Genomic DNA, 9,539 nt, shown 5'->3' with positions numbered 1-9,539 from the left:
TTTTTATTTAGGCTTTCCGAAGATTAGTCGTGTCCCCACGACGCCATAAGCCGAGATGCGATGTTACTTCAACCTGTATAAAATTAAACTTTTATTCTCCATAATGAAGATTCCATGATTCAAAATTCTGTGTAGAAGAAACTATGGATGGTGTATGCGTTAAAATAAACTTAAAAGGTAAGTGACAGAGACACAATGCAGTAATTTGAAAGCTTTTATTCGATTTTTTCACCACTTGTTACACTTTATTATGGCTTATCCAAGGAGGTCAAGCAGGCCGTTATCCTTCAGTTTGGTTAGGGTGTCTACGTATTTGTTGGCTTCGGACAGCTCTGTAAAACAGAAGTTATCTTTATGTAACAACACCAATCAAATAAATAAATCTTAATGTAATATTTTATGACTGAAAAACGCACACACAGGTACGCCATAACGACTTCGCGGTTTCTAGTAGAATCTAGTAGAATAATACTATACATGGAAATCCAGCTCCTGGTGGTGTGTGTATATATATATATATATGTTGTCAAACTGGCACATTTAAACGTTTGTTGTGATCGAATGGCGAAAGGCAAAAAATTAAGCTACTAATTCTTCCGACGTCTAAAACAATATAAGGGTTTGGCAGATTTAGGAACTATTTGTTTGTTTCATTTATCTACTTAGGGTTTTCACAACACAATATTATATTTATATCTGCTTTATGGTGGGTGGAAACCGGACAGAGCCAGAATGAGTTGGACTTGAAGTCATGGCAATCGCATTGGTCAGAGGCGACTGGTTCGTTGTGCTGTTCTAGCGCTTTAACTACTAGGCCACGGAGAGCCCGATCTAGGAACTATTTAGTAACAGCCAACGTTAGGACCAGACTTGCAGTCTGAGACCAATCACTGTTGTCAAAAGCTATTTAGACAGAGGTTTCAAAACAGTGTTCACACCAGATAAAACCTGAGAAAATCACGTGACATAGACGTAGGTTGATAAGCATCCCCATTCGACAGGAAGATGGTCTTTTTTAAAGGCTGTTGTAAATGTTTTAGAGTGAAAATCACTATATTGTCAACCCAGATACGTATACATACCCAAGCAGTTTCCTGCTATTTGCAAATCGTGTTCACAACACTTGATGTCCTTTTCGGCACATTGACTCTTATCCGGAACTTCGTAGTAGGTCACGGCGTACTTCAGTTGGTTTCTGAAACAAGCGGTGAGATGATGTTTTTTCATTCTGGGTTTCCATATTCTTGATTGTAAAATTGGGCGCAGCTAATAAAGGTGTACATGTAATTCTTCATTTGTGGAAATTCAACGGTGTAATTTTTTCATTTATTGGATTCATGTTATACTAAAGAATATTTCTATTATAAGACACCGGCCAGCAGAGAATCCGGAGATTGCTGCCAGACGTTGTCACGTACAGCTGGAAAGGAAGGCAGCATGAGCTGGGCCAACTCACGGCGAGCGCACTGGTGAGAGCTCTTTAGTCACTGTGTTGCACCAGACGGTGTAAATTCTTACAGAGAATATAAGTGTAGGTTTTTCCGTTGATGGAATGGACCTGACTTCCGCAGTATGCCTATACTCACTGGTATCTCACGTCATAGGTAGCGCACATATTGGTGGCCAGGAAACCACATTTTGTGTAACCGACCTTGACCCTTGACGTCACCTTGACCGTTTCTGACACAACCTTAGAGTGTTGGATGGACTTGATTGGCTTGTCGTTCGTACAGCACCAGCTGGAACAAAAGAAGGGTTCAGATACAAAAGCAGATTAACGCCATTCATTCCAAGACAATAAAAAAAAAACATTGAATTCATGGAATTTGAACTTTTTCGATAAATTTTTCTGCATTCCTAAAAACAGGAGGTAAATAGAAAAATAAATTGGATTCCTGGATTTGAGTGTTTTTGGGCCTCAATCCTAATTTATTATTTACACCATAAAAAGTGCTCAAGGGAAAAACAAACAAGATGTTCTGTTCCCTCCCACTACCATGCCTATTTTTTATGACGGAGTGAGCGTTTCAGTGAATCTTAAATTTACCGGATTTAGTTCATAACAACAAACATTTGCCATGCTTATAGCTACATGGTAACTGTAACTATGAATATTCATCACGACATAATCACAAATATCACCACTTAAGTAAATAAATATGTATGCATGCATCTAAAATAACAACATTTTGCTGGCAAATTTGGTGATTTGCCAATTATTTTAATTTCCATGAAGCAGCGGACGAGAGGGTTCTCCTGCACCAATGAATTCCGCTAAAAACAAATATGACCAGATTCATGTCCACACTAAGTTCCTCATCCCCGAATGCTCTCTGGCGTAAAGGTAAAGGCTTCTAAAAATCGAAGTAGACATCACTAATTAAACCACTCAAAACTATACATAAATAAAGTTTCATTTTTTTAAATATTTTTTTTAGATTTTTGTGAAAAGAGTTATTCTAAGGGGAATTCTAAGGTAGATTTTCTGAATCACACTATCAGAGGTTAGGAATCCTGGCGTCACAAGAAATTTTTTGAACTCTGATCAGGACTCTGGATGTTAGAATAACTCTTTTCACTCATTAGTGAAAGATTATTGAAATAATATTTCCAAAAATTTCTTCCTTCAGGTGAACACCAGGAAAAGAGGCGATGTGGAGACAAGGTTCCCAGATACCGTCAGTATAGCGCATACAGTCCACCATAGTTATGGTATATAGTCCAACATTTGAATGTCTTTTCAACACTCTTAAAAAATTTGAAAAAAACGAGAAAGTATTTTTACCCATAGTTTTCAGTTGTCTGTATGACGAACCTTACTTCATATTTTTGTTTTCTTTTTAAACAAACAATGAAAAAAATGAATAAAAATTGTCTCGCCTTTTGCCTCCCTCACCCCAGGCTCTTAACAAGGCCAAGCCCTTAATTTCTGGAGTATTTTACACATGTATTTATAAATATTATCGCCCAAACACAAACGTTTCCACATCATTTTCTTATATCTAAAATATAATGGTCAGGATTTTACTGCCAGTACTCAGTGACATACCTGGACACCCCATGTCTTGTCCTCTTTCTCAAGGCAACTTTCAATTCTTGGGGCAACTGGTCAAACGTGAGCTGTTTGAAGAACTCCCGTTCTTCTTCCGTGAAGACATGGGCGTCTGCTAAACAGACGAAGCCGAGAGCCACGAGAAGGAGAGCAGGGAACGTTGACATTGTTCCACAGAGCCTGTTTGTAGTGCAGAGCGAAGCTCAGGGGCTTGAGCGTGTCTTATCTAAGACCTAAACTACACCTGTTATAAGGAAGGACGCCATAGCTGATAATAATCAGCCTAATTATGATAAAATACTTTTTAGACTGAACACATGCTCTTTCCTCAGGGCCACAAAGATATGTCTTGATCTTGCTTACGCTGGCATTCATTTTTGGAATTTAATTGGCTTAATTTGCAATTAAATTAGTAATTTATTCCGCTGTACCATCTAAACTCACAGTAGAGAATATATCTGAAACATGTATAGCGTAAGATGACTGAATTCCCTTTTTCACATTTTCCAAAATTTCTTATCACTAAAATCTCGCGGAAAATAGGTGAGAAAGGACGAGAGAAGACGTGAGAGGAAATCACCAGCCATGGCGGACTTGGTGCGGATAGTTGCAGGTCTGCTGATCCCTGTGTGCCTTAGTCTGGCAGAGATAGACGACATAACATTCCTCACCGTTGGAGAGAAGCGCTCTTTGGCGAAAATAGACATAGAGAAGTTGCCAGAATCAGTGAAGCGAGCAGTTGACGTGGTGAACGCCAAGTAATTAGTTCTATGGGCAATAATTAGCGAGTGTAAAAAAATCCAGTCTTGCATTCGTTCCTGTTTTGAGTCATCAACTTACTAAAATTTAAACGGCATTATAATACAACCTTGTGGCTTTTGCAAAACTTGATATGTTGGATGTGTGAATTCATGATTCACCGGACATAAAATTACATATAGGCCTACTTACCAGTGGGTACATACACAGTATATTTTGTTTTTGTGCTTAAAGTAAAAGAGCGCTCAAATATGAAGTAAGGTCCATTGAACAGACAACTGAAAAACTATGCGTAAAAATTCTTTCATTTATTTTTCAGATGTCTTTTAGGAGTGTTCAAAGGCATTCAAACATTTGAATACCATCATAGGCTTTCTGAGCCAGATGAAGGTATCTAAAACCTCTGATGTCATATCACCTTTTTTTCCTGATTTTCACCAGAAGGAAGGAATTTTGGGAAACATTATTTCAGTAATCTTTCATTCATAACATTCCAACATCCAGTGTCGTGATTAGAATTGGAGAAACTATCCACTGATAGTATAGTTTATAAAGCCGACCTTAGAATTCAAATGTTTGAGAGCCTTTAACTCTTTTCACAAAAATCTAGATTAATATATGAAGGCATATTCACGTGTAGTTTTAAGTAGTCTCATTAGTGATGCCTGCTTCGGTATTAAGAGGTCTTTTCCTTACAGAGAGCACTGGTGCTGTAAAATCCATCCAACCAAGGTGGTGGTGAACTCTCGGGCTGTGCAACAGTACATCAAGCAATCTACCCAGCACACGAACTACGGCAAATGTGGCTTGTGGGGGTGGAGGCGATGTTCACGGCACTGGGTTACCTATTAGTAAGTGTAACACCCTCAAATGGAAGAGGAGACGAGGTTTATGGCATAGGGCCTCATATTATTTAATTATTTATTTGATTGGTGTTTTACGCCGTACTCAAGAATGTTTTTCTTATACGACATCGGCCAGCAGTATGGTGGGATAGAACATGGCCGAAATGAAGGCCAGCATGAGCTTGGAGTCACAGCGACGGCATTGGTGAGAGGTCCCCGTGTCATTGCACTGCACTGGCATGCTAACCACTTAAACCACGGAGACCCCGGGTCAACCATTTATTTCTTTAATTATTTATTCATTCATTTATTTATTTATTTATTTATTTATTTATTTATTTATTTATTTATTTCATTTGTTTTTTAAGCCGTACTCAATAATATTTCACTTATATATCGGCTGATAGCATTATGGCGGGAGAAAACCGGACAGAGCCCGGGGGAAACCCACGAAATTCGCAGGCTGCTGACAACCTTCTCGTGGGATCAAACATTAGTAAGTTACAAAACAACAGATAGTCAACTGGGGGCGGAGGTACTGGGACACCTATTACCAAGTAGCCTAATAACACATTGTCAAATGGAGCGGAGACGAAATTCACGCTACTGGGTCTGCTATTACCAAATGGCCTATTGACACGTTTTCAAATGGGGGCGGAGACGATGCTCACGGCACTGGGTCACCTCTTTGAAAGTGGCCTCATATCAGCTTGTCAAACGGGAGCGGAGGCGATGTTCACGGCGCTGGAACAATTGCTAGCAAGTGGCATAATTTCACTTGGCCAAATAGGGGCGGGGGCGATTTTCACGTCACAATTAATAAAAACATTCAAAACTTGCAAGTCAAAATACTAACAAAAGATATTGTTACAGTTATCTGACGTGCATTTATCAAAGGGCAATCACTTTTTATAAGCTGAAAGAGCTAACAGAAAACTGTATACGGTGCTGATGACTATTTAAACTAGGATATGGTGTTCCTACATGGAAACATTTTACATTGTAAGACTCACATTTTGATTTCCTATTTGTCTTAACAGCTACGCTAAAAAAAAATAACCTGTTAAATCTAACAGGTTAATGCTAGAGTGATGCTAGAATGAATTCTGTTTTTATAATACAATATTGGGTCAACATAATATCCCGTTAGCCTTGTAGAATCGTTATGAGGAATTAAGGGAATAGCTGTGTTAATTTAACGAAATTTTCTGCTGCAATAACCGAATATATTCTAGCATCAACATTAAATTTAACAGATTATTTTTTAGAGCAGAGGAGTAGATATATGAATGCGCACTACGAAATAAGTTGGGGCGCCATCAATTTGGACCTTGAGATGGTGTCCTCTAAGGGAAACAGTAATCTTTTGTTTTATTATTCACCAATCAGAAGGCTTATATTTGTATGCAGCCACACTTTCGCCCTCACCTCTGCTCGCATTTTATACGTGTATTTGTACTTTAATTCATTGTAGTTGCTACTACATTTGTTTTTCAATTCACGTTCCGTCGTCCCCGTTATTTTCTCACTATATTCTTCAATTCTAAAGTATTTAGCTACTTTATTAAGTAGATTTTCTATACATAATTGTCTTTTTATTCATTTTTTTCTCAAAAATCCATTTTTTTTTACTAGTATGAGTAAAGTGTTTATCATTGTTTTTTCGCTTGAATAACCCCAAAATTACTGCAGCATTGTCGATTTTGCAAAATTCTTTCCATTCTCGGCCAAAACATTTTAACTATTTCACACTGGAAAAATTAATGTTCAGTGGTTCTTTTCCTTTGTTACAGGGTTCACAAACGTCATCATCTTTTCTGTCAGTTTTGTACAGATAAGTTTTTATAGGACATATTCAGGACATATAAGGACAATTTTTTTTACATTAATATCATCAAACTGTACGATATGCTCCAGTTTACTTCGTATTTGTGAATCACAGTCACCGTATATAACGTAAATATTGTAAAAAAAAAAACTAGTGTGTCTGGCTTCCACTTAAATAGAATGCTGTAATACACAGGATAGACAGGTGAAAGCACCCCTGTAATCCGTTTTATATCAATTAGCCACTCCTTTGGTATACTTTTGACTAATTTATTGTAATCTAAAAATGTACCTATTATTCCCAGTTTGTCCTTAACGTCTTTAAAATTCGCAATATCACCATTAACATGTATAATGCCAGTCATATATAACATCGTACTTTATACCAAGTCTGAATGAAGAGCAATGAGTTTTTAAAATTTGGATGGTACCATAAGTGTTCATCTGATATGCTTCTCGGTGTTCTACTTTTGATTTTTCCACAAAAAACTTTCCAAGCTTCGAGTGTTTCAGTCCAAAAGAGTTTTTAATTGTCTGTACAATATCTTTCACGTATCTACCTCCAACGCTATTCAACTTATCCAAGTGTACAGGTGTAATCGAAATTGTTTGAAATTTTTTTTCTTCAAGAAACAAAGGCATAATCTTTTGTTATAGCTGACCTCTTTATCCTGTCTGGCCCGTCGTTCGAATGAAATGTATACAGTAAACTATTAATTTCTTTTAAAACATACCACGGAGTGCAAGGTAGTGATAAAAAAAAAAGATGAATCATGTTGAAAAGTCTCATAACCCTTATTTTACCCAGGAGGGTGAGATTTCTTAATCTCCATTTTTGTAATTCTACCAAGAACCTCAGCGCACAACAAAAAACGTTCGGCGAAATTGGATCTCCTTGCCTACAAACCCCACTAATTAAGAATGGAGAGGATATATTTCCATTTTGTAAAATACAAGCCGAAATATTTGATTCAATCTTGATTGAATTTTTGGTTACCCACTGTCTCTTAACAGTCATTATAGTACAGTACATTTAAGACTGTGTACACGGGGACCAAAACTAAATTAAATTTGTTAGGGCCTCCGTGGCCGAGGTGGTTAGCGTGCCAGAGCAGCTGAATGACACAAGAGTCTGTCACCAATGCGACCGGTATTACTTTAACTCCAGCTCATGCTATCTTCCTCTCTGGTCGAAAGTAAGACTGTCTTGCAGCAACCTGCGGGTTGTCAAGGCTCTGTGCGGTGTCCTCCCATCCCAATGCTGGCCGTCGTCATATTGATAAAGTCGACATAAAACACCAATCAAATAAATGAGATAAAATATTTCTGGTTTTTCGTTTCGCGTCCTACAAATATAGATGGGCACCAATAAAACTGTGTACAGCAGACTAGGTGTGGTGTCGCCACCTGTACATGTAGGTGTCCATCAAGAGAAATGCAGTAGTCTCGTTTACAATTTTCAGTTTCTTTTGCTATTTTCTTACATGTAGAAGTTAGGAAATATCCTAAACTGTATGTTCAGAAATGAAAACTAAACGTTTCAAATAAGCCTTAAGGAAGTCATAATAGCCTTGTTTACATTTTGTCTTTCTTCGTCTGTCCTTTAACAGTCAGCACAGTACGTATAAAACTGTGTACAGCAGACAGACCATAGTGACCACGTGCCCTGATCGCGATGTCGTCTGCTGTAAGGGATTCCTGCAGGTGGCTCACAACTGCTTACGTAAGTAACAAGTCAGACAACTCTTTACCATCTCTTTTCCATTCTTCTTATTGGAAATCTTTCCCAAGTTTGTTTGTATGGTTAAATTTTATTGCGACGTAACTACTTAAGCTCTGCACACCACCTGCTACGACAAAACATTTTGTAGGTTGTAAATTTGATGACAATTAAAGCAGAAAGTCTCTGTAAACTCGACACAAAATCAACCATACGTTCCTTCCATGCATGCTTCTCTTCTAAACATCCGGTACACAATCTTCCTGAATATTCTGGAAAACAACCGCCATAAAAGCTGGGAAACTAGTTATAATATCCAAGAAAAAAATTGTTCCTTTCGTCTGTAAGAGTGTGTCCAAAACCCATGCGTTTACTTGTTGGAATCCATGTTGTATTGTCTCAACTGCGGATATATGTCAGGAAGAATTCGATGCAACAAGTGAGGCGATGAGATTTATTCTGGTTTGAAAAGGTTTCCTCCAACCATAAATTTGAATCCTATGATATAATTAGAATATTCTGTCTCATGGCTACATTAAAGCAACTGACATATATTTCAAAAGGTGACTCTTTCATAATCTGTTTCTCTTTGAGCACCATCGGATAAAGTATTCTAATACCTTTCTTTCGAGCCCTACTCTGTAAGACAAGACTGTTATTCATTTTCAGTTGACTAGTGGAAAGAACAATAATTTCGATTTCTTTTTTTTTTTTCGATTTAGCGCTGAGTGAGCTACCTAAAATTAAAGATGATCTAAAGAAACTGAAGGACAAGGGTGTCTTGGTTGGGTAATTCCCTTTTTTCTCCGGTGGCTACGTGCAAATCACAAAAAAAACGGAATATTAAAGATAATCGAATGAAAATACCGTTTTGTGTATTTTTAGATGTAAACAGATAAATAAGATGTACATACGTATATGCATGCGGCGAGCGGAAAGTGACTCAGTAGTAAGGGTTACACCAATGCCTCGAAAGAGCAATTTACAAATTCCCTCGATTTTGCTCCCTGGTGGGGCTCATTCAACAGACTGTGCAGACATTTGTTGGTCAAGGACTTATCTTTCACCAGTATGGCGTGCGCATACGTATTCTGCACTTGAGAAAACTCGTCACGTAAGTTGACGAATTGGTGGTGGTCTACCCTGGACACCAATATTGTCACTGTGAGTTCTTGTCCAGCTCACGATAAACAAATCTGGCGATAACAGCTTGTGTCTAGGTGACCACCATTCTTACTTTCAAAGCTTCAGTTAGGTAACTCCGAGGAAGGATTTTATTGTGACCGGGTTAAGATTACAACGATCAAACTTCATGTTATTCATCAAATGAAACTTG

At 37.9% G+C, this 9,539-nt stretch overlaps 2 protein-coding genes across 2 annotated transcripts; one reads left to right on the top strand and one right to left on the bottom strand.

Moving 5' to 3' along the window:
• Window positions 1-200: 200 nt before the first annotated feature.
• Window positions 201-3,259, bottom strand: LOC135471956 (uncharacterized). The gene is made up of 4 exons (XM_064751421.1): window positions 3,050-3,259; window positions 1,587-1,739; window positions 1,083-1,195; window positions 201-332 (listed from the first exon to the last, which is right to left on the bottom strand). Exons 1-4 carry the CDS (start codon window positions 3,217-3,219, stop codon window positions 256-258), a joined length of 513 nt encoding a protein of 170 aa, XP_064607491.1. The 5' UTR covers window positions 3,220-3,259; the 3' UTR covers window positions 201-255.
• Window positions 3,260-3,637: 378 nt separating this feature from the next.
• On the top strand, window positions 3,638-9,064 carry LOC135470694 (uncharacterized). The gene is made up of 4 exons (XM_064749729.1): window positions 3,638-3,810; window positions 4,510-4,662; window positions 8,094-8,206; window positions 8,926-9,064. Exons 1-4 carry the CDS (start codon window positions 3,638-3,640, stop codon window positions 8,994-8,996), a joined length of 510 nt encoding a protein of 169 aa, XP_064605799.1. The 3' UTR covers window positions 8,997-9,064.
• The last annotated feature ends 475 nt before the right edge of the window (window positions 9,065-9,539 follow it).

Source organism: Liolophura sinensis, chromosome 7, assembly GCF_032854445.1.
Source record: "Liolophura sinensis isolate JHLJ2023 chromosome 7, CUHK_Ljap_v2, whole genome shotgun sequence".
Lineage (NCBI taxonomy): Eukaryota > Metazoa > Mollusca > Polyplacophora > Chitonida > Chitonidae > Liolophura > Liolophura sinensis.
The sequence above is the reverse complement of the archived record's forward strand: the minus strand, read 5'-3'. Positions and strand labels throughout refer to the sequence as shown.